Genomic DNA, 24,008 nt, shown 5'->3' with positions numbered 1-24,008 from the left:
CAGATGAAATTTAATGCAGAAAAGTGCGAAGTGATACATTTTGGTAGAAAGAATGAGGAGAGGAAATATAAACTAAAGGGTACAATCCTAAAGGGGGTGCATGAACAGAGAGACCTGGGGGTGTATGTGCACAAATCATTGAAGGTGGCAGGGCAGGTTGAGAAAGCATTTAAAGAAGCTTACGGGATCCTGGGCTTCATGAATAGAGGCATAGAGTGCAAAAGCGTAGAAATTATGATGAACCTTTATAAAACACTGATTTGGCCCCAACTGGAGTATTGTGTCCAATTCTGGGCACCACACTTTAGGAAGGATGTGAAGGCCTTAGAGAGGGTGCAGAAAAGATTTACGAGAATGATTCCAGGAATGAGAGACTTCAGTTATGTGGATAGACTGGAGAAGCTGGGGTTGTCCTCCTTAGAGCAGAGAAGGTTGAGAGGAGATTTGATAGAGGTGTTCAAAATCATGAGGGGTCTGGACAGAGTAGATAGAGAGAAACTGTTCCCATTAGCAGAAGGGTCGAGAACCAGAGAACACAGATTTAAGGTGATTGGCAAAAGAACCAAAGGCGACATAAAAAAAATTTTTACGCAGCAAGTGGTTAGGATCTGGAATGCACTGCCTGAAAGGATGGTGGAGGCAGACTCAATCACGGCTTTCAAAAGGGAGTTGGATAAGTACCTGAAAGAAAATAATTTGCAGGGCTGCAGGGAAAGGGCGGGGGAGTGGGACTAGCTGAGGTGCTCTTGCAGAGAGCCGGCACGGGCTCGACAGGCCGAATGGCACCAAAGATGTGCGGGTTAGGTTGATTGGCTATGATAAATTGACCCTTAGTGTTAGGGGGATTAAATACATGGGGTTGCAGGGATAGGGTGGGATATGTGTTGGCGTAGGGGTTACGGGGATCGGGTGGGATATGTGTCGGTGCAGGCTCGATGGGCCGAAATGGCCTCTATCTGCACTGTGGGGTTTCTGTGATTCTGTGACTCTGTGCAGTAACCATTCTGTGATTCTATGAATTCACCCTAGTGTCCTGGCCAATATGTTACGTTTCCTACATTACAACAGTGACAATACTCCAAAAGTACTTCATTGGCTGTAAAGCGCTTTGGGATGTCCTGAGGTCGTGAAAGGCGCTATATAAATGCAAACTTTCTTTCTTTCTCAATCAACATCACTAAAACAGAAACAAATCTGGTCATTATCACATTGCTGTTTCTGGGAGCTTGCTGTGCGCAAATTGGCTGCCGCGTTTCCTACATTACAACAGTGACTACATTTCAAAAGTACTTCATCATTGGATATAAAGCGCTTTGGGAGGTCCTGAGGTCGGGAAAGGCGCTATATAAATGCATGTTCTTTCTTTCCGACTGTTTTACCTGCCAGTCTTTGTTTCCAATCCACCTGGGTCAGATCTCTTTTCAACTCACCGAAATTAGCCCTCCTCCAGTGGAGTACCTTCACTGAAACATGCTCCGCTTGGCCTACTTCATTCCCCAAAACTAGATCCAGCACTGCTTCCTTCTTCTGGGCTGGAAACATACGGCTCAAGAAAGTCCTACTGGACATATTTCAGGAAATTCCTTCCCCTCCTAACCCTTTACACTCTTCTTTCCCAGTCTATATTAGGAGAATTGAAGTCCCTGATTCTCACTACTCTATTTTTACATCTTTCTGAAATTTGCTTGCAGGTTTGCTCCTCCATCTCCTTCCTACTATTTATTGGTCTATAGCAAACACCCAGCAGCGTAACTGTTCCTCTTCTGTTCCTTAACTCGAATCAAATAGATTCTGGCTTTGAACGCTCAAGCACATCATCCCTTTCCAGAGCTGTAACAGCAATTCAATTCAATTCAATTCAATTCAATTCACATCGCTTTATTGGCATGACAAGGTACATCTTATGTTGCCAAAGCATCGAAAAACATTTATGGTTGAACACATAAATGCAGACCTATCCATACAGTGTATAAACAGATATATCCCTGAGTGTATAAATATACATTCATATAATTTGTATATACTCTTTTCTTAGATTTAATGGTTGTCCCTCTGTTTATGGCAAGCTGTAACATAGTGTGTCGCTAAGGTTACACAATTTCTCTGTTCCCCTAGTAGGTATGGGAGTTTTTGGTCGTCATTCAAATTTCTGAATTCAGGGCATATTTTTGTGAATTTTGGGTAGAAATTCTCCCTTATGCCCTGATATTTTCCACAAGCTGTGAGGAAGTGCATCTCTGTCTCCACCACTCCCTGACTGCAGTGAGAGCATATCCTGTCCTCTCTTGTCAGCCAGGTCTGTCTGTGTCTGCCTTTTTCGATAGCCAGGCTATGCTCACTAAGTCTGTACATAGTCAAGGTTTTTCTCAATTTGCTATCTTTTACCGTGGTCAGGTATTCAGCCATGTTGTATTGTCTGTTTAGGGCCAAGTAGCAATTGAGTTTGTTTTGGGTTTTTGTTGTTTCTGCCCAATATGACAGGTATTTTTCCTTTTGCTTAGTGACTATTGTGTTGGGTCGAATTCTCTGTGCTACGATGTCACTGTCCTGGGGCTGGTTATTGTTAGTAGTGTTAATAGTTAATTCACTGAGTCCCAGGACTAGTTGACTGAGGGTATTCTTCTTTATGATCCTCTCTTGGCATTTCAGGGCTTCGTAATGATAGCAGTGGGGGTTGCTCATTTTTAGGTGTTTCCAAAATTTGGTGGCTCTTTTTTGGATAGTAATTATTAATGGATATCGGCCTAGTTCTGCCCTGCATGCATTGTTTATGGTTTTCCTTTGAGTCCGGAGGATACTTTTACAGAATTCTGCATGTAGGATCTCAATTGGGTGTTTGTCCCATTTTGCAAATTCTTGTTGTGTTAGCGGTCCCCACACCTCACTGCCATAGAGTGCAATTTCTTCAATTACTGATTTAAAAATTTTGAGCCAAATGCTAATTGGGATTTCTATTTGGATTGATTTTTTAATGGCATAGAAAGCCCTTCTTGCTTTCTCTTTCAGTTCATTCACAGCCAGATGAAAATTTCCCGTAGAACTGATTTTTAAGCCCAAGTATGTGTAGTTAGTGGTTTGTTCAATTTTAGTTGTTCCTAGTGTGAAATTTATTCTGGGTCCCTGATGTCTGGATCTTTGCTGGAACACAAGGACTTGGTTTTTTGGGGGTTTATTGTCAGGGCCCAGGTCTGACAGAATGACTCCAGCAGATCCAGGTTCTGCTGCAGACCCTCCTTAGTTGGTGACAGCAGAACCAGGTCATCTGCATAGAGGAGGAATTTAACCTTGGATTCATATAGGGTGAGGCCGGGTGCTGTAGATTGTTCGAGTAGTTTTGCCAATTCATTTATATAAATATTAAAGAGTGTCAGTGAGATGGGCGAGCCCTGCATCACACCACGCCCCTGTGGGAAGTATTTTGTTTGTTTGTCTCCAATTTTAACTGCACATTTATTGTTTGTATACATTGATTTAATTACATCATATGTTTTTCCCCCTACACCACTTTCAATAAGTTTCAAGAATAGACCATCGTGCCAGATGGAATCGAAAGCCTTCTGGAAATCTATAAAGCAGGCAAAAATTTTGCTTTTGTTTTGATGAACATGTTTGTCAATTAGGGTCTGTAGGGTGAAGATATGATCTGATGTTCTATAGTTTGGTAGGAATCCAATTTGGCTTTTACTCAAGACATTGTGCTCCTCAAGGAAGTTTATAAGTCTTTTGTTTATGATACTACAGAATACCTTCCCCAGGTTACTGTTTACACAGATGCCTCGATAGTTATTTGGGTCAACTTTGTCTCCACTTTTGTATATGGGCGTTATGAGTCCTTTGTTCCAGATATCAGGGAAGTAACCGACACTCAGAACCAAGTTGAAGAGTTTTAGGATAGCCAATTTCATTTTATCGTCCGTGTGTTTAATCATCTCGCTTAGGATGCCATCTGCACCGCAAGCTTTTCCTGGTCGCAGGTCCTTGAGTTTTTCAAATTATTATGGGGTCTAGCGGGTTTTGGTTATCTTTTATGGCCAATTCGAGCTTTTCCAGTTTTTTGCATATTTGGTATTGCTCTGGGCTTAGTGTGTTTTTCTGGTATAATTTTTCAAAATGGTTTTCCCATGTGTCTCCGTTTTGAATGGACAATTCGTCATGTTGTTTTTTGTGTAATGTATTCCAGTTGTCCCAGAAACAATTGGAGTCAATGGATTCCTCAATGGAGCTGAGTGTATTCTTAATATACTGCTCTTTTTTGGTTCTGAGTGTGTTTTTGTATTGTGTTAGTGCCTGACAATAAGTAATGCGTAATTCCTCGTTTTCTGGCTGTCTGTGTTTTTGGTTTGATATTTTTCTGAGTTTTTTCCTCATGTTATGGCAATCTGGGTCAAACCATTTTTCATAGTTTTTTGTTTTGGGTTTATTCTTGCAAACTTTCAAGTTTGACATTGTTGCTAAATTATCAAAAATATTATTTAGGTTATTCACTGCCCGGTTTACGCCTTCTTTATTGTGAGTGTATATGTTTTCCAGAAAGGTGCCCAAGAGAGCTTGAGTTGATTGATTGCTAATTGCTTTCTGGTATTTTTCCGTGCTGTTTTTGGCCCATCTATAGGATTTTTTGATGTTGTACAGCTTACTGGGTTGTGTTTCTGTGTTGGTTGTTTCTGTCCTTTTAAGATACACAGTAATTTGACTGTGGTCTGACAGTGTTGTTTGTGGTTTGACTGTGAATGCTCTGAAAGAGGATGGGTCCAAATCCGTAATCATATAGTCTACGGTGCTGCAGCCAAGAGGTGAGCAATAGGTCGATCTTCCTTGGGAGTCTCCCATGAACCTACCATTGACAATGTACAGACCCAGGCTTCGACAGAGCTGCAGGAGCTGTTTTCCGTTAGCATTTGTCTGTTTGTCGCAGTTATGCCTATATGGATGGGAAGGGATATCGAAGTGGTTATTCCCGAATATGTAATTGTTCCCCTGATTATTGGTGAAGTCTGGTTCTTCGCCAGTTCTTGAATTGAGGTCACCACAGATCAACACGTTCCCCTGGGCCTGGAATTGGATAATCTCCCTCTCAATGTTGGAGAAGGTGTCCTCTTTAAAGTACGGGGATTCCATCGGGGGGATATAGAGTATCTTTGATCAATACGGCCACCTCCTGCCTCCCCCCCCCCACCCACCCACCCACCCACTTTTATTCCTTCCCTACCCCTTCTGATTACATTATAGCCAGAAATGTTACGTTCCCTTTCCTATCCTTAGAGTGTCAGCCGTGGCTCAGTGGATAGCACCCTCGCCTATAGCAGTCCGAAGGTTGTGGGTTCAAGTCCCACTCCAGGGGCTTGAGCGCAAAAATCTAGGCTGACACCCCCAGTGCAGTGCTGAGGGAGTGCTGCACTGTCAGAGGTGCCGTCTTTCAGATGAGACGTTAAACTGAGGTCCCGTCTGCCCTCTCAGGTGGATGTAAAAGATCACATGATACTATTTTGAAGAAGAGCAGGGGGGGGTTATCCCTGTTGCTCTGACCAATATTTATCTCTCAACCAACATAACAAAAACAGATTATCTGGTCATTATCACATTGCTGTTTGTGGGAGACTGCAGTGGGCAAATTAGCTGCCGTGTTTCCTACATTGCCACAGTGACAACACTTCAAAAAGTGCTTAATTGGCTGTAAAGTGCTTTGGAACATCCGGCACTTGCTTCTATGTATTTCTGCCTTCCAGGGTTAATATACTCCATTTGAGTGCTGCATCTATCCAGTGGAGTGCTTACACAATAGCTTTCAAAATTGAGAGACTCTGAGCCTTGGCAGGACAGGTAATTCCAGTCACATTAATGCTGAAACTTGAAACCATTTTTGACAACATGTGAACTATAATTAGGAACATAAGAACATAAGTGGGCCATGTAGCCCCTGGGGCCTGTTCGCCATTCAATGAGATCATGGCTGATCTGTGACCTAACTCCATCCACTCGCCTTTTCCCCATATCTCTTAATGCCTTTGGTTAACAAAAAGCTATCAATCTCAGATTTAAAATTAACAATTGACCTAGCATCAATTGCCGTTTGAGGAAGAGAGTTCCAAACTTCTATCACCTTTTGTGTGTAGAAGTGTTTCCTAACTGCACTCCGAAAGGTCTGGCTCTAATTGTTAACTATGCCCCCCAGTCCTAGAATCCCCAACCAGCGGAAATAGTTTCTCTCTATCCACCCTTTCTGTTCCCCTTAATATCTTGAAAACTTCAATCAAACCACCCCTTAACTTTCTAAATTCCAGGGAATATAACCCTAGTTTGTGTAATCTTTCCTCGTAATTCAATCCTCGGAAGCCAGAGGGCAATTAGGGATGGACAATAAATGCTGGCCTTGCCAGCGACGCCCACATCCTAGGAATGAATATTAAAAAAATATCATTCTAGTAAATCTATGCTCCATGCCCTTCAATTATGTGCATGCCTAATTTACAGAGAGGGATCAGCGATAGACAATGGTATTTCACATTTCACATTGCTGACCACCTGCTGAGATACATTAAACTAACCACTAAACATTCCACTACCGGTTGCTAAGTGATTGGAATAGTAAACGCAGAGTGTACTGCAATCATTACTCAGGAACAATGCCCAGACTGCAAATACTACCGTTGAATTTTATGTCCTAAAACTTGATTTGTACACTTTCCACGTGTGAATAAAGGGGGCTGAAGGGATACAGGAATGGGCTGGATGAAGTTGATGAGGACAATTTGCTCACACGGATGGTAAATGTCAGCTGTGGCTCAGTGGGTAGCACTCTCGCCTCTGAATCCGAAGGTTGTGGGTTCAGGTCCCACTCCAGGGTACTTGAGCCCATAAAGCTAGGCTGACACTCCACTGTAGTGTTGAGGGAGTGCTGCACTGTCGGCAGATGCTGTCTTTCAGATGAGACGTTAAACCAAGGCCCCGTCTGCTCTCTCAGGTGGACGTAAAAGACCCCAGGGCACTATTCCGAAGAAGAGCAGCGGAGTTCTCCCCAGTGTCCTGGCTAATATTTATCCCTTAATCAACATCACAAAAACTGTTTATCTGGTCACTATCACATTGCTGTTTGTGGGAGCTTGCGGTGCGCAAATTGCCTGCCGTGTTTCCCACATTACAACAGTTACGACACTTCAAAAAGTACTTCATTGGCTGTAAAGCGCTTTGGGATACCCGTGGTCGTGAAAGGCGCTATATAAATGCAAATCTTTCTTTCAAACTTATAAAGGAGATAGGCGGATGACTAAAAGCTGGATCAAAGAGATGGATTTTAAGGAGGGTCTTAAAAGAGGTGAAAGGCGGAGAGGTTTAGGAAGGGAATTCTAGAACTCAAGGCTTAAACGGCTGAAGGCACGGCCGCAAATGGCGGGATAATGGGAGTGGGGATGTAGAAGAGGCCAGAGTTGGAGGAATGCAGAGTCCTTGAAGGGTTGTAGGGCTGGAGGAGGGAGAGGCAATGCCATGGAAGGATTTGAACATGAGTTGTGGGCACTGAATCTCAGGAAAGAGATATTGGCCTTGGAGTGGTAGATCGTAGATTCACCAGCATGGTTCCCAGCCCACCAATGCCTCGCTTTTAAAATTCTCATCCTCCTGCTCAAATTCCTCCAATCCAAGTCTGACCACGTTACTCCTAATACTTGCACAGCATTGCCAGCTCAGGCACAGAGCAATCTGACACACACAACCCTCACAACTTCCATTCAACAAAATCTAATTCAATGATACACTGTTGAGACAATTTAGTGAGGCTCTGCTGCCAGTGTGAAGCCTCGCTAGTTGCTAGCGTGGGTCGGAGATGGGGTTCTAACACTATAGCCCCAACTGTCCAACCCGTGCTAGCTGCTGGATCACAGTCCAGCATCGACTCGATTTTTAAAATTCTAATCCTTCTAGGCTGGCACTCTAGTGCAGTACTGAGGGAGTGCTCTACTGTCGAAGGTGCCGTCTTTCGAATGAGACGTAAAACCGAGGCCTCATCTGCCCTCTCGGGTCGACATAAAAGATATCATGCGATTATTTCAAAGAAGAGCAGGGTAATCCTGGCCAGTTTTATCCCTCAATCAACATTAAAAAAAACAGATTATCTGATCATTATCACATTGCTGCTTGTGGGAGCTTGCTGTGTGCAGATTGGCGGCCGGGTTTCCCCACATTATGACAGTGACTATGCTTCGAAAGTGCTTCACTGTCAGGAAACACTTCTTCACTCAAAGTGGAAATCTGGAACTCTCCCTCCAGAAAAGCTGTTGAGGCTGGGGGTCAATTGAAAATTTCAAAATTGAGAGTAATAGATTTTGCTTTTCCCCACATTATAACCGACTACACTTCAAAAAGTACGTCACTGGCTGCAAGGCGCTTTGGGAGCCCCTGAGGCCATGACAGGCGTTACATAAATACAAGTCATTCTTCTTATTAGAACGTAAGAAGTCACACAACACCAAGTTATAGTCCAACAGCTTTATTTGAAATCACAAGCTTTCGGAGCGCTGCTCCTTCGTCAGGTGAAGTGGAGAAATGCATAAAGACACAGCTTATATAGTCAGAGAATAATGTCAGATGTTTACAGGTAATCTTTCCAACTGCCATTTATCACACCTCGGCAGAGAGATAATCACAGCAATCAAAGGTGTGAATGGTGTCCCAACAGGTCAGTCAGGAAAACATTACATCAAAGAACAATGAGGTGGGGTCACAAGGGGTCAAATGTTGCAGATGCTGGGGTCTGTATGAAAAACAAAAAAACAGACAAAAAACATTTTTTTTCTGGAATTCACAGCAGGTCCGGCCGCATCTGTGTAGAGAGAACAAGCCAATGTCGACTCGAGTCTGGATGACCCTGCGTCAGGTGGGGTTACATGTAGCATGACATGAACCCAAGATCTCGGTTGAGGCCATCCTCATGGGTGCGGAACTTGGCTATCAGTTTCTGCTCAACGATTTTGTGTTGTCGTGTGTCTCGAAGGCCGCCTTGGAGAATGCTTACCCGAAGATCGGAGGCTGAATCTCCTTGACTGCTGAAGTGTTCCCCGTCTGGAAGGGAACACTCCTGCCTGGTGATTGTTGCGCGGTGTCCGTTCATCCGTTGTCGCAGTGTCTGCATGGTCTCGCCGATGTACCATGCTCCGGGGCATCCTTTCCTGCAATGTATGAGGTAGACAACGTTGGCCGAGTCACATGAGTATGTACCATGTACCTGGTGGGTGGTGTCCTCACGTGTGATGATGACATCTGTGTTGATGATCTGGCATGTCTTGCAGAGGTTGCTGTGGCAGGGTTGTGTGGTGTCGTGGTCGCTGTTCTCCTGAAAGCTGGGTAATTTGCTGCGAACAATGGTCTGTTTGAGGTTAGGCGGCTGTTTGAAAGCGAGTAGTGGAGGCGTGGGGATGGCCTTAGCAAGGTGTTCGTTGTCATCGATGACATGTTGAAGGCTGCGAAGAACATGGCATAGTTTCTCCGCTCCGGGGAAGTACTGGACGATGAAGGGTACTCTGTTGGTTGTGTCCCGTGTTTGTCTTCTGAGGAGGTCTATGCGATTTTTCGCTGTGGCCCGTCGGAACTGTCGATCGACGAGTTGAGCGTCATATCCCATTCTTACAAGGGCGTCTTTCAGTGTCTGTAGGTGTCCATCGCGTTCCTCCTCGTCTGAGCAGATCCTGTGTATTCGCAGGGCTTGTCCATAGGGAATGGTTTCTTTAATGTGGTTAGGGTGGAAGCTGGAGAAGTGAAGCATCGTGAGGTTGTCCGTGGGCTTGCGGTAGAGTGAAGTGCTGAGGTGTCCGTCTTTGATGGAGATTCGTGTGTCCAAGAATGAAACCGATTCTGAGGAGTAGTCCATGGTGAGTTTGATAGTGGAATGGAACTTGTTGATGTTATCCTGTAGTCTTTTCAGTGATTCTTCGCCGTGGGTCCATAGGAAGAAAATGTCGTCGATGTATCTGGTGTATAGCGTTGGTTGGAGATCCTGTGCAGCGAAGAAGTCTTGCTCGAACTTGTGCATGAAGATGTTTGCGTATTGGGGTGCGAATTTGGTCCCCATGGCTGTTCCGTGTGTTTGGGTAAAGAACTGGTTGTCGAAGGTGAAGACATTGTGGTCAAGGATGAAGTGGATGAGTTGTAGGATGGCGTCTGGAGATTGGCTGTTGTTGGTGTTGAGTACTGAGGCTGTCGCAGCGATGCCGTCATCGTGGGGGATACTGGTGTAGAGTGCCGAGACGTCCATCGTGGCGAGGAGTGTTCCTGATTCAACTGGTCCGTGGGTGCTGAGTTTCTGTAAGAAGTCTGTAGTGTCGCGACAGAAGCTGGGGGTTCCCTGTACGATGGGTTTCAGGATGCCCTCGACATATCCAGAGAGGTTCTCACACAGGGTTCCGTTGCCTGATGCGATAGGACGACCGGGTGTGTTGGCTTTGTGTATCTTTGGGAGGCAGTAGAAGTCTCCCACGTGGGGAGTACGTGGGATGAGAGCGTGTAGGATGCTTTGAAGGTCTGGATCAAAGGTCTTGATCAGTCTGTTGAGTTGGCGGGTGTGTTCTTTGGTCGGATCTGCGGGTAACTGTCTGTAGTGTTCCTGGTTGTCCAGTTGTCGGTATACTTCTTTGCAATAGTCCGTTCTGTTCTGTATGACGATGGCGCCTCCTTTGTCTGCTGGTTTGATGATGATGTTGCGGTTGGTCTTGAGAGCGTGGATGGCGTTGTGTTGTGCTCGGGTGACATTCTGGACTGTCTTGTGAGTGCGGCTGATGAATCTGGCGTTGTTGCATCTCCTGACAGCTTGAGCATACATGTCAAGCTTAGGGCAGTGACCCTCCGGAGGGGTCCAATTTGACTTCTTCGGTTGCTGCACTGCGGATCCCTCTGTCTGCTGTTCCGGATCATTGATTGTCTCATTGGGTTCGCTGCTGACATCTTGGGATTTGTGGAAGAATTCCCGGAGCCTCATTCTCCTGATGAATTCCTCTGTGTCTGCCGTGAGACCGATGGGGTCCATTTTGGTGGTGGGGCAGAAATTGAGCCCTCGGCTGAGAACTTCAATTTCGTCTGGTTGAAGGGTGTGGTCGGACAGGTTGATGATGGATTTCCCTGTGGTTTCAACCATGGTACCGGGGGAGGCTTGGTTGCTGCTGCTGGTGATACCGAGTTTCTCAAGCTTCCTGTTTTGGTGTGCATGTAGGTAGCGTAGTTCCGTTGCCTTGTTTGTTTGGCGGTGTCTCGTAGCTGGTCTGCTGCGTCCTGAGCACAGGCTGAGAACATGGACTCCATCTCGGTTTTGAGGCTGCAGCGTCTGCTGTAGAGCTGGTGTACGAGATGGTTGAGGAGTGTGCGAGAGGTACGACGGCAGAGTCTCTCAGCGTAGTGTGTGTTGTAGGTCGACTTGAGTGGGTTCGTGATCTGTAGTCCTTTCGGAACCCTGTGTGAGAACCTCTCTGGATATGTCGAGGGCATCCTGAAACCCATCTTACAGGGAACCCCCAGCTTCTGTCGCGACACTACAGACTTCTTACAGAAACTCAGCACCCACGGACCAGTTGAACCAGGAACACTCCTCGCCACGATGGACGTCTCGGCACTCTACACCAGTATCCCCCACGATGACGGCATCGCTGCGACAGCCTCAGTACTCAACACCAACAACAGCCAATCTCCAGACACCATCCTACAACTCATCCGCTTCATCCTTGACCACAATGTCTTCACCTTCGACAACCAGTTTTTTACCCAAACACACGGAACAGCCATGGGGACCAAATTCGCACCCCAATACGCAAACATCTTCATGCACAAGTTCGAGCAAGACTTCTTCGCTGCACAGGATCTCCAACCAACGCTATGCACCAGATACATCGACGACATTTTCTTCCTATGGACCCACGGCGAAGAATCACTGAAAAGACTACACGATAACATCAACAAGTTCCATCCCACTATCAAACTCACCATGGACTACTCCTCAGAATCGGTTTCATTCTTGGACACACGAATCTCCATCAAAGACGGACACTTCAGCACTTCACTCTACCGCAAGCCCACGGACAACCTCACGATGCTTCACTTCTCCAGCTTCCACCCTAACCACGTTAAAGAAGCCATTCCCTATGGACAAGCCCTGCGAATACACAGGATCTGCTCAGACAAGGAGGAACGCGATGGACACCTACAGACACTGAAAGACGCCCTTGTAAGAATGGGATATGACGCTCGACTCGTCGATCGACAGTTCCGACGGGCCACAGCGAAAAATCGCATAGACCTCCTCAGAAGACAAACACGGGACACAACCAACAGAGTACCCTTCGTCGTCCAGTACTTCCCCGGAGCGGAGAAACTATGCCATGTTCTTCGCAGCCTTCAACATGTCATCGATGACGACGAACACCTCGCTAAGGCCATCCCCATGCCTCCACTACTCGCTTTCAAACAGCCGCCTAACCTCAAACAGACCATTGTTCGCAGCAAATTACCCAGCTTTCAGGAGAACAGCGACCACGACACCACACAACCCTGCCACAGCAACCTCTGCAAGACATGCCAGATCATCAACACAGATACCATCATCACACGTGAGGACACCACCCACCAGGTACATGGTACATACTCATGTGACTCGGCCAACGTTGTCTACCTCATACGTTGCAGGAAAGGATGCCCCAGAGCATGGTACATCGGCGAGACCATGCAGACACTGCGACAACGGATGAACGGACACCGCGCAACAATCACCAGGCAGGAGTGTTCCCTCCCAGTCGGGGAACACTTCAGCAGTCAAGGACATTCAGCCTCCGATCTTCGGGTAAGCATTCTCCAAGGCGGCCTTTGAGACACACGACAATGCAAAATTGTCGAGCAGAAACTGATAACCAAGTTCCGCACCCATGAGGACGGCCTCAACCGAGATCTTGGGTTCATGTCACGCTACATGTAACCCCACCTGACGCAGGGTCATCCAGATTCGAGTCGACATTGGCTTGTTCTCTCTGCACAGATGCGGCCGGACCTGCTGTGATTTCCAGCAAAAAAAATGTTTTTTGTCTGTTTTTTTGTTTTTCATACAGACCCCAGCATCTGCAACATTTGACCCCTTGTGACCCCACCTCATTGTTCTTTGATGTAATGTTTTCCTGACTGACCTGCTGGGACACCATTCACACCTTTGATTGCTGTGATTATCTCTCTGCCGAGGTGTGATAAATGGCAGTGTGAAAGATTACCTGTAAACATCTGACATTATTCTCTGACTATATAAGCTGTGTCTTTATGCATTTCTCCACTTCACCTGAAGAAGGAGCAGCACTCTGAAAGCTTGTGATTTCAAATAAAGCTGTTGGACTATAACCTGGTGTTGTGTGACTTCTTACATTTGTCCACCCCAGTCCAACTCCGGCATCTCCACACCATTCTTATTAGAAGAGCTACACCTTTATTTGTAAGCCTCAAGACATGTTTCCCCATCACCTCTAAGTGTAGGAAGTGTACCTTGACTGGGCCTACCCAGAATAGCCTTTTAAAAAAAAATAATATATAATGAATAGTGTAGTGTACATGGTAATTTAAAATTCTCAAGCCTTGTTTTCAAATCCCTCCATGGCCTTGGCCCTCCCTATCTCCCCAGCCCTGCAACCCACTGAGATCTCTGCGCTCCCCCAATTCTGCCCTCTTGTGCATCCCTGATTTTCATCGCTTCACCATTGGTGGCCGTGCCTTCAGCTGCCTAGGCACTAAGCTCTGGAATTTCCTCCCTAAACCTCTCCAGCTCTCCACCTCTCTCTCTCCTCCTTTAAGATGCTCCATAAACCTACCTCTGACCAAACTTTTGGTCACCTGTCCTAATATCGCCGTATATAAAAACAGAAAATGCTGGAAATGCTCAGCGGGTCAGGCAGCATCTGTGGAGAGAGAAACAGAGTAAACGTTTCAAGTCGATGGCCTTTTGTCAGAACTGGAAAATGTTAGAGATGTAACAGGTTTTAAGCAAGTCCAGAGGCAGAGACAGGGGGGGGAGGGAGGAAAGAACAAAATGGAAGGTCTGTGGGTGGAGAGTCTAGAACTAGGGGCCATAGTTTCAAGATAAGGGGTCGGCCTTTTAAGACTGAGATGAGGAGGAATTTCTTCACTCAGTGGGTTGTGAATCTTTGGAATTCTCTACCCCAGAGGGCTGTGGATGCTGGGTCATTGAGTATATTCAAGGCTGAGATCGATAGATTTTTGGACTGCAGAGGAATTAAGGGACATGGGGATAGAGCAGGAAAGTGGAGTTGAGGTCAAAGATCAGCCACGAGGTTGAAGATCTTATTGAATGGCGGAGCAGACTCGAGCGGCCTTATGGCCTGCTCCTGCTCCTAATTCTTATGTTCTTATGATAGGGTGGAAGGCAGGAGAAATTAAATAACAGAAGGGATGATAGTGGAAAGAGAAAGGAAATATCCTTATGTGAAATAACAACAGAAAATGCTGGAAAAACTCAGCAGGCCAGGCAACATCCATGGAGAGAGAAATAGAGTCAACGTTTCGGGTTGAAACCCTTCTACAGAACCTGTAGAATTCCAGGTTCTGTAGAAGGGTTTCGACCCGAAACGTTGACTCTCTTTCTCTCTCCACGGATGCTGCCTGGCCTGCTGAGTTTTTCCAGCATTTTCTGTTGTTATTTCAGATTTCCAGCATCCGCAGTATTTTGCTATAATATCCTTATGTGGTTTGGTGCCAATTTTTCTCTGATAATCGCTCCTGTGAAGCGCCTTGCGACATTTGACTTTGTTAAAGGTGCTATATAAATGCAAGTTGCTGTTGTTGTGAAGAAGGCAAATGGTATGTTGGCCTTCGTAGCGAGAGGGTTTGAGTACAGGAACAAGGATATCTTGCTGCAGTTGTACAGGGCCTTGGTGAGACCACACCTTCAGTATTGTGTGCAGTTTTGGTTGCCTTATCTGAGGAAGGATGTTCTTGCCATGGAAGGAGTTCAGCGAAGATTCACCAGACTGATACCTGGGATGGCAGGAAAGACGTATGAGGAGAGATTGGGTCGATTGGGCTTATACTCGCTAGAGTTTAGAAGAATGAAACATAAAATTCTAACAGGACTAGACAGACTAGATGCAGGAAGGATGTTCCCGATGGCCAGGGAGTCCAGAACCAGGGGTCACAGTCTAAGGATCAGGGGTAAGCCATTTAGGACTGAGATGAGGAGGAATTTCTTCACCCAGAGAGTGGTGAACCTGTGGAATTCTCTACCACAGAAGGCAGTGGAGGCCAATTCATTAAATATATTTAAGAAGGAGTGGATATATTTCTTAAGGCTAAAGGGATCAAGGGATATGGGGAGAAAGCAGGGACAGGGTACTGAATTTGGATGATCAGCCATGATCTCATTGAATGGCGGAGCAGGCTCGAGGGGCCGAATGGCCTACTCCTGCTCCTATCTTCTATGTTTCTATGAAGCTTCATCAAATGTCCTCTTTCGAATCAAAATGAAAATACTAAGTGAATCCGCCTGTTGGTGCCTGTGGAATCTCTAGTAAGGGTCCATTAGACACAACTGTGCATTCCCTTGCTAAAAATGAACAACGTCTACTTGTCTGCCAGTCTGTCTCCATATATAGAGACAAGTCAGACCCACATCACTCAGCAAGCAGCAGTGTGTGGCTGGTGTGAAATTCTCTTTCTTGTGCAGTTGACACTGGCTGATGGATAAAAGCTGGAAGGAGACAGATAACAAAGGTTGCGCTAGGGAATGTGTCACTGCTTAAACCATCATCAGTGCTTATATTACAGCCTGGGGCACACACGTAGCTTGCAGAGGATTTGCTGCTCCATGAGACCCTGGACCTCAGTTCTTGGCCTGTTCAGTAGTGAGGTGGTTGAGCGAGGGTGGGAGGCAAAATGTTGCGTGCTCTTCTCCTTCTCCAGTTGGAGAGGACATGCAGGTACAGCAAGTCATTAGGAAGGCAAATGGAGTGTTGGTCTTTATTGCAAAGGGAACGGAGTATAAAAGTAGGGAAGTCCTGTTATAAATGTACAGGGCTCTGGTGAGACCACACCTGGAGTACTGCATGCAGTTTTGGTTTCCTCATTTAAGGAGGTATATACTTGCATTGGAGGAAGTTCAGAGAAGGTTCACGAGGTTGATTCCGGAGATGAAGGGGTTGTCTTATGAGGAAAGGTTGAGCAGGTTGGGCCTATACTCATTGGAGTTTAGAAGAATGAGAGGGGATCTTATTGAAACATATAAGATTCTGAAGGGGCTTGACAGGGTAGATGCAGAGAGGATGTTTCCCCTAGTGGGGGAATCTAGAACTAGGGGGCATAATTTCAGAATAAGGGGTCGCCCATTTAAAACGGAGATGAGGAGGATTTTCTTCTCTCAGAGGGTCGTGAATCTTTGGAATTCTCTTCCCCAGAGAGCTGTGGAGGCTGGGTCATTGAATATATTGAAGGTGGAGATAGACAGATTTTTGAATGGTAAGGGAGTCAAGGGTTATGGGGAGCGGGCAGGGAAGTGGAGTTGAGGCCAAGATCAGATCAGCCATGATCTTATTGAATGGTGGAGCAGGCTCGAGGGGCCGAATGACCTACTCCTGCTGCTACGTCTTATGTTCTTATGTGGGCAGAAATCCAGTGACGTTCTCTCTAGGCTGCGCAGTGTGAAAAGTTTCCAATCCGCTTCACCTATTCTGGACTTTAGAACATCCCCAATTTTAAATGCTCCACCATTGGCGGCCGTGCCTTCAGCTGCCTGGGCCCTACGCTCTGGAATTCCCTCTGTAAACCTCTCCGCCTCTCCACCTCTCTTTTCTCCTTTAAGACTCTCCTTAAAACCTACCTCTTCGACCAAGCTTTTGGCTATCTGCCCATACATCTCCTTATATGGCTCGGTGTCAAATTTTGTTTTTCTTTGATAACACACCTGTGAAGCGCTTTGGAACTTTTTATTACGTTAAAGGCGCTATATAAATATAAGTTGTTGTTGTTGAAATTTCGCGCACGCTTTGAATCTTTGAACGGGCCGCGCAGCCTCTTAAAGCGTCCGCCCACCCAAAAAAAATTAAGGGGGACATTGAAATCCAGTTGTTTTTGCTCATTCAAGGCTAAAAAAAAAAGAGATATAATGTTAACAACAACTTGCATTTATATAGCGCCTTTAACGTTGTAAAACTTCGCAGCGCAGTTCACAGGATGTCAGTCAAAAATTTACAAAAAGCTTGACACTGAGACAAAAAAGGCGACATTACGGCATGTGATCCAAAGCTTGGTCGAAGAGGTAGGTTGCAAGGACTGTCCTAAAGGAGGAGAGAGTGGTGGAGAGGCGGCAAGCTTTAGGGAGGAAACTACAGACCTTAGGGCCTGGGCAGCCGAAGGCAAATGTCTGGAAATAATTAAAAGGCAGTTAAATGCTTTGGAGAATCATAGGCTTGCACAAGGTACTTTATCCAATGCCTTTTCAAAGTGCTTATATACAACATCTCGGAGAACCATTTCCAGAAAAGGGTCTCTTTGAGCGCCACGTTGTAGCCGACCCATTGAACCACGTGCTCCTCTCTCTCGTGGTTCACCAGGGCCTGCGAATTGACTCGCTCTGTGATTCCCTCCCTAAACCGCTCCGCCTCTCTTTCCTCCTTTTAAAACGCTCCTTAAAACCCACCTCTTTGACGTTTTACTATGCCAAAGGTGCTATGTAAATACAAGTTGTTGTCATTGTATCAGTGCAGCAACAACAAAAGGTTTAGGTAGTCAGCATGGGAGCCTCCAGGGAACGTTACAAACAGCTGGTAGTGTAATCTAACTGTTTGAACTTTCAAGCAGACATAAGCACTAAAGTCAGTGGAATTTTGACAGGTCAAAACTTTAAAGAGATCAAAGTGGAAGTTGAGGCTTTTTAAATAACTTGGATTGATAAAGATATTTCAAGACTCTGGAATATTCTTGGTTAGAAAAGCTGATCTACTGCCGACTATTCTTGAACCTCACTGAAGTGTGGCGTGACTCTTGAGTTGACAGTTTGAACGCGAGTCAGACTGTCAGGGGTAGGAATCCAGGCCCAGGCTCGGGAATAATTGGAAGCAGTGGTTATGATCTGAAGCTCAGTTGAACTCAATGTCGAGTCCAGGAGGCTGTAAAGTGCCTAATGGAAAGATGAGGTGCTGTTCCTCGAGCTTGCGTTGAGCTCCATTGGAACAGTGTAGGAGGCGGAGGTTGGAATGGAAGTGGGACGGAGAGTTAAAGTGGCAAGTGGCCGGAAGCTCGGGGTCACACATGCGGACTGAATGGAGGTGTTCCGCACAGCGGTCACCCAATCTGCGTTTGGTCACCCCCCAGTATAGAGGAGATCGCATCGTGAGCAGCGAATACAGTGTACTAAATTGAAAGAAGTACAAGTAAATCGCTGTTTCACCTGGAAGGAGTGTTTGGGGCCCTGGACAGTGGGAAGCGAGGAGGTGAAAGGGCATACTTGCACTTTCGCAATCAGGAGCGGGAACTTTGGCTGATTTTCTTCCCCTCCAGGGGTGCGGAAGCCAATTGTGCTACCGCCACTGCAGTCCTGGCTAAAATCAGTTAACACAGCACAGACCAGTTACGGGCCTTAAGAAGTTTTGGTCAGTATGACTCAGGTACATTCTGCCTTTATCATCTGAACCTTTCAAGGTTCTATTACTTAATCCGTTTTGAACTGTTAACTTTTAATACAAGATGCAAATACATAAAGAGCTACATTTATAGAGTGCTCTACTATTTCTCTCAGAAATGTCCTGCAGCACAAGGCATGACCTTAATAATTCACTTATCTCTGGCAAAGTTCAATGGCTGACTAGCTATTATTCTGGTATATTCGATATTATCTCACTGCCACTATTTTTCAGTGTACCCATTTTGGCCCCAATATTTGTCGCTTCCATCCCTCCCCCCTCTTTTCCCAGGTGCAGGACAAGCATAGTAACGTCGTAACATTAGAAACAGGAGTAGGCCATTTAGCCCCTCGGCCTGCTCCGACATTCAATTAGATTGTGGCTGATCTGCACCTTGATAGGTATATCAATTTTATTGGCTAAATAACAGAGCCCACCCTCGTGGGTGATCGGATCCAACAAGGAGGAATACCAGCCAGTCGACCACCTTTATACCTGGGCAGGTAGGTGGAGCCATGGGCGGAGTCAGCAGTGTTCAGCCCAGGTATAACAGCGTGACAAGAGGCGACCTCGTATAGTGATACAACAGTGTGAACAGTGATAACGATATAACAGTGATAACTATAGTGTAACGATAGTGAACGACAAAAGTGGTTTACCACACACCTCAACTCCATTGTCCTGCCTTTGCTCAGTATCCGCTGCCTGACTGGGACTCAGACACCTGAATTTGATGGGTCAGGTCATTAGCTTGGCTGAGGCTCCCCGCCCCCTCCCCCACCCCGCCCCCGAGTAGGGCCTTGCAACCGACCGGGAAAGGGGGCATGAGCCACATGCCTGAGAAGCTTCCGGGTCCGAGGATCAGAGGGGAGGAGGTTATAACTACCATTCTGGCCTCCCCCTTTTCTTGCTGTCTGACCTCCTCGGGCTCTCCAATCTTGAGGGAGTGCCGGGCATAAGGCACCCTCAATGAAGAAGAAGGCAAGGAAGGAGGGCCAGGAATGCCACCTCTTGCTTCATTTCCATGGCAACAGCTTCACCTGCATCTTTTTTTTTATTCGTTTATGGGATGTGGCCGTCGCTGGCAAGGCCAGCATTTATTGCCCATCCCTAATTGTCCTCGAGAAGGTGGTGCTGAGCCCGCCTTCTTGAACCGCTGCAGTCCGTGTGGTGAAGGTACTCCCACAGTGCTGTTAGGGAGGGAGTCCCAGGAATAATGTAAATAGAGATTTCCTCTTAAACGTTTAGTGGAGTGTTAATAGAAACAAGAGTTATGCAATGATGTATAAAAATTGCAGGAAGCTACTTTAGAAGAAACCACTCTTTGTTATTGAGAAAGACACAGAAAATACTTCGATTAAACTGATAATGTACAATTTCGATTTGGTATAAATGTTTGAAATAGGAGATTAAAAATTGAGAGTACAATGAGGTTTATTTCCCGCTATTTAATTGCGCAATACCTAAAATAATTCAACACTTTTCGTGATAAGAGCAGGGATTAATATTGTGGAGAATGTTTGGGAGAAAAATATTAGAAGCGAAATTCGTAAATTATCATCTTTACGTCACCATATTAATAAACATTTCCAAGTCAGTCTGATTGGTTCGCCTGTCCTGGAAGAAAGATGAATGTTTATTTCTGTTAAATCATAGCTTTTCCTGCTTTTTGTTTTTCATTCGGTGATGCAAATTGTGTGTGTGTTTTTCTGCACTTGTGAAGAAGTGCTGCATTTCTGACATGTTACATGGGGGGGTGTGCTGGTTCAAGAAGACCACGTTTATTAATGGAAGTGATTGAAGTTGGAAATACGGGTACTCGTTCTTGTTCAATTGTTCAATTCTTTTTAATACTGTGAGCTAAAGAACTACAGCACTTTATATTTGTTGGTTGTCTGGCTGCATTGTGATTAATATTCTGATCACTTGTGTGGACGTACAGCACGTCAGCGCCATAGGAAAGCTGCTCCTGCTGCTTGTGCAGCCACTGCTATAGTGACATGAGGGATGGGCTAATACGTTGAAACTTTAAAATTAATACTAGTTGCACAAATAGATATGCCTCTTTCAGCTCACCTTGGGCTTTTGGATTGTTTGTTGATGCATAACCGTGTAACCAAGTGACGTTTCTGAAGAGTTAATGCATTATTATGCAGTTCTTTTATATCCCAGTCATTTCTGACAAGTAATTAAAAAAAAATAGAGTTTGTACATGACAAACTAAAAGCTTTTAATTAATTCTACCATAAACAACCTTGCAGAATGGGCATGTAAATGACAAATGAATTTCAATATAGGTAAGTGTGAGGTGGTGCATTTTGGTAGGAAGAATAAGGAGGCGACCTACTCCTTGGAAAATAAGATTCTAATGGGGTAGAGGTGCAAAGGGATCCAGGGATTTAGATTCACAAATCATTAAAAAGTAGCAACACAGGTTAAAAGAGTCATAAAAGTACAAATAAAGCAGAATTCAAAAGCAGAGAAGTTATGTTAAACCTGTATCGAACCTTATCTGATTGTGTCATGATTTGAAACAGTGGTGTGGCAATATGGCATTACTGTATATATGCTTTTAAGTGGTTGCTGTTACTGTTGTTGTTGTAGAAGTTGTTGTTGTAAAACTTGCCCACGGATGAAAAGGTCGCACTCAAAGGAGTTCATGGCCCGCTCAGTACAAAAAAAATTAGAGGGAACATTGGAAGGAGTTCCAGGATTTTCACCCAGCGCCGATGAAGGATCGGCAATATATATCCAAGTCAGGATGGTGTATGACTTGGAGGGGAACTTGCAGGTGGTGGTGTTCCCATGCGCCTGCTGCCCTTGTCCTTCTAGGTGGAAGAAGCCGTGGGTTTGGGAGGCGCTGCCGAAGAAGCCTTGGCGAGTTGCTGCAGTGTAGATGGTGCACACTGCAGCCACGGTACGCCGGTGATGGAGGGAGTGGATGTTTAAGGTGGTGGATGGGCTGCCAATCAAGCAGGCTGCTTTGTCCTGAATGGTGTCGAGCTTCTTGAGCCTTGTTGGAGCTGCACTGCTACTGCAGACACGGGCTCAGGTACAACCATTTTGGGGAAGGCCTGAAAATCCTGAGATAACAGAAATGGGGCGGAAACCTGAGATGATGAATCTCTGCTTCCTTTTCCTCTCTGTCGCACCTGGGAAATGAATGGCCATCCATCAGTGCAAAGAGCAATATTGCGGGCCATTCGTTCCCCGTGACATTAATCTTGTTGGTGTCAACTTGTTGGGCTTGAAAGTGAATCGAGGGATATGGGGAACAGGCGGGAAAGTAGAGTTGAGGTAGAAGATCAGCCATGATCTTATTGGATGGCAGAGCGGGCTCGAGGGGCCGAATGGCCTACCCCTGCTTCTATTTCTTATGTTCTTATGTTATGTTTTTACCACCCTTGTCCTGCCACCTTCTAAAGTAATGCACTGTGTTGAGCGTCTCACAGTTTCAATGGCGCAAGAAGCTGCCATCTAAGTACGAGCTTTTCTTTTCTTTTCCTCATTCTAGCCTCACGCAGCAAGTGTGCCACAGCTGTTTTAAGAAGCAAGCTAAACTCCAGCGCTGCGGGCAGTGCAAGTTTGCCCACTACTGCGACCGCACCTGCCAGAGAGCAGCATGGACGGAGCACAAGAACGAGTGCGCCGCCATCAGGAGCTACGGCAAGCCCCCCAGTGAGAGCATCAGGTGAGTCCAAACTGCTGCCCCTTGTCACTTTGCGGGACCTACCCACTCCTTGAATGCACAAAGTTAATAAAGCAAACTGGATGGGTTATTTGAGAGGGATGGGGATGGAAGAAGGGATGAGTACATGCATAAAATACATGGCCAGAGACTTAGCTTAGTTGTTCGGAAGTATTACTTTTCACAGAGAATGATCGCCCTCTGGAACAGGCCCTATAAACAGAGCTGGCCAAATCCCTGAGAGAGGTGGACCTTTTCAGTTATAGTGGATAAATTGCAGATAGTGAGACTTATGAGATACCACTGTCTCCCGGAGCTTGCTTGATTGCCTTAGATGGTTGGAAAGGAACTTCCCAGGGTTTTCCCTAAGCTGGCCGTGATTTTGCTCCTCTGTTTTTTTATTTATTTTGCCACTCCCAGGAGGTTGCGTGAGTGGGTTGATGGTGCACTGTGTAAATGGGGCAAGGTGGAAGCACCAGATGATTTTTTTTTCCTGGCCTTTTATATGTTCATATCAAAAACCCGAGGGGGGTGGGGGCCGGGGATGGAAATTGTCTTCACCGGTAACGTGAAACGGACTCGGAGTGAAACAGCATCCCTGCTTTGCACAATACTCGAATTACTTTTCCATTGAAAACATAGAAAAATGAACTCGATCGCAGTGTAAAACGAGATTCTGCCTAATCACTATGAGCCTGTTTCGTGCTACTGTGATGGCTATATTTTGGAACTCAACTTCTTAAATTCCCACCAAATTCCCAGCAGTGATATGAAAACTTATGAGAGCAACTAATCTTATATTGGCCTCACGTCTTGGGAGAAATGAACATTGACGTATTTTGCCGCCCCCCCTCCCCTGACAGTTCCAGAAGGGCACCCTTATAGATCCAGCCATCTTTCCATCCACTGTGAATGCCATTCTTTAGCTTCTAGGAACTTGTAGAGGGTGGTGAATAAACCTGATCCATTTTTCAATCCCTGGCAGGTGGCGGGACCATAGAGGGGTGAGGCGGGAGTAAGAGTGAGGCGGGAATCTTCTGCCTCAGTATGAAGGTATCCTCACCTATCAGAATAACTGAGGATTTATGGCCTAGTTATCTGGCAGTTTTTTGGGTTATTATAACGTGATGCAAGAGCTGCAGTACAATGGAGGGATGAAGATAAGAATATAAGAAATAGGAGCAGGAGTAGGCCATTCGGCATCTCGAGCCTGCTCCGCCATTCAATAAGATCATGGCTGATCTTCTACCTCATCTCCACAATCCTGCACTATCCCCATATCCCTTGATTCCCTTAATATCCACAAATCTATCAATTTCTGTCATAAAGTCATAGAGTTATACAGCACAGAAAGAGGCCCTTCGGCCCATCGTGTCTGCGCCAGCCATCAAGCCCTGTCTATTCTAATCCCATTTTCCAGCACTTGGTCCGTAGCCTTGTATGCTATGGCGTTTCAAGTGCTCATCTAAATGCTTCTTGAATGTTGTGAGGGTTCCTGCCTCTACCACCCTTTCAGGCAGTGAGTTCCAAATTCCAACCACCCTCTGGGTGAAAAAGTTTTTCCTCAAATCCCCTCTAAACCTCCTGCCCCTTACCTTGAAACTATGCCCCCTGGTTATTGACCCATCTACTAAGGGAAAAGTTCCTTTCTATCTACCCTATCTATGCCCCTCATAATTTTGTAC

General features: G+C 45.7%; 1 protein-coding gene across 2 annotated transcripts in view; it reads left to right on the top strand.

The window, feature by feature from the left end:
- The window catches only part of LOC147123730 (histone-lysine N-methyltransferase Smyd1-like), a 110,799-nt gene that overhangs the window by 13,432 nt on the left and 73,359 nt on the right, over nucleotides 1-24,008 (top strand). For both annotated transcript variants that reach the window (XM_085975552.1, XM_085975551.1), the window contains exon 2: nucleotides 22,150-22,326. In XM_085975552.1, the coding sequence (XP_085831678.1) occupies nucleotides 22,150-22,326 (177 nt within the window). The remainder of the gene's footprint in view (nucleotides 1-22,149; nucleotides 22,327-24,008) is intronic.

Source organism: Somniosus microcephalus, chromosome 2, assembly GCF_052327205.1.
Source record: "Somniosus microcephalus isolate GS21.2 chromosome 2, FLI_Smic_1.0, whole genome shotgun sequence".
Taxonomy (NCBI): domain Eukaryota; kingdom Metazoa; phylum Chordata; class Chondrichthyes; order Squaliformes; family Somniosidae; genus Somniosus; species Somniosus microcephalus.
The sequence above is the reverse complement of the archived record's forward strand: the minus strand, read 5'-3'. Positions and strand labels throughout refer to the sequence as shown.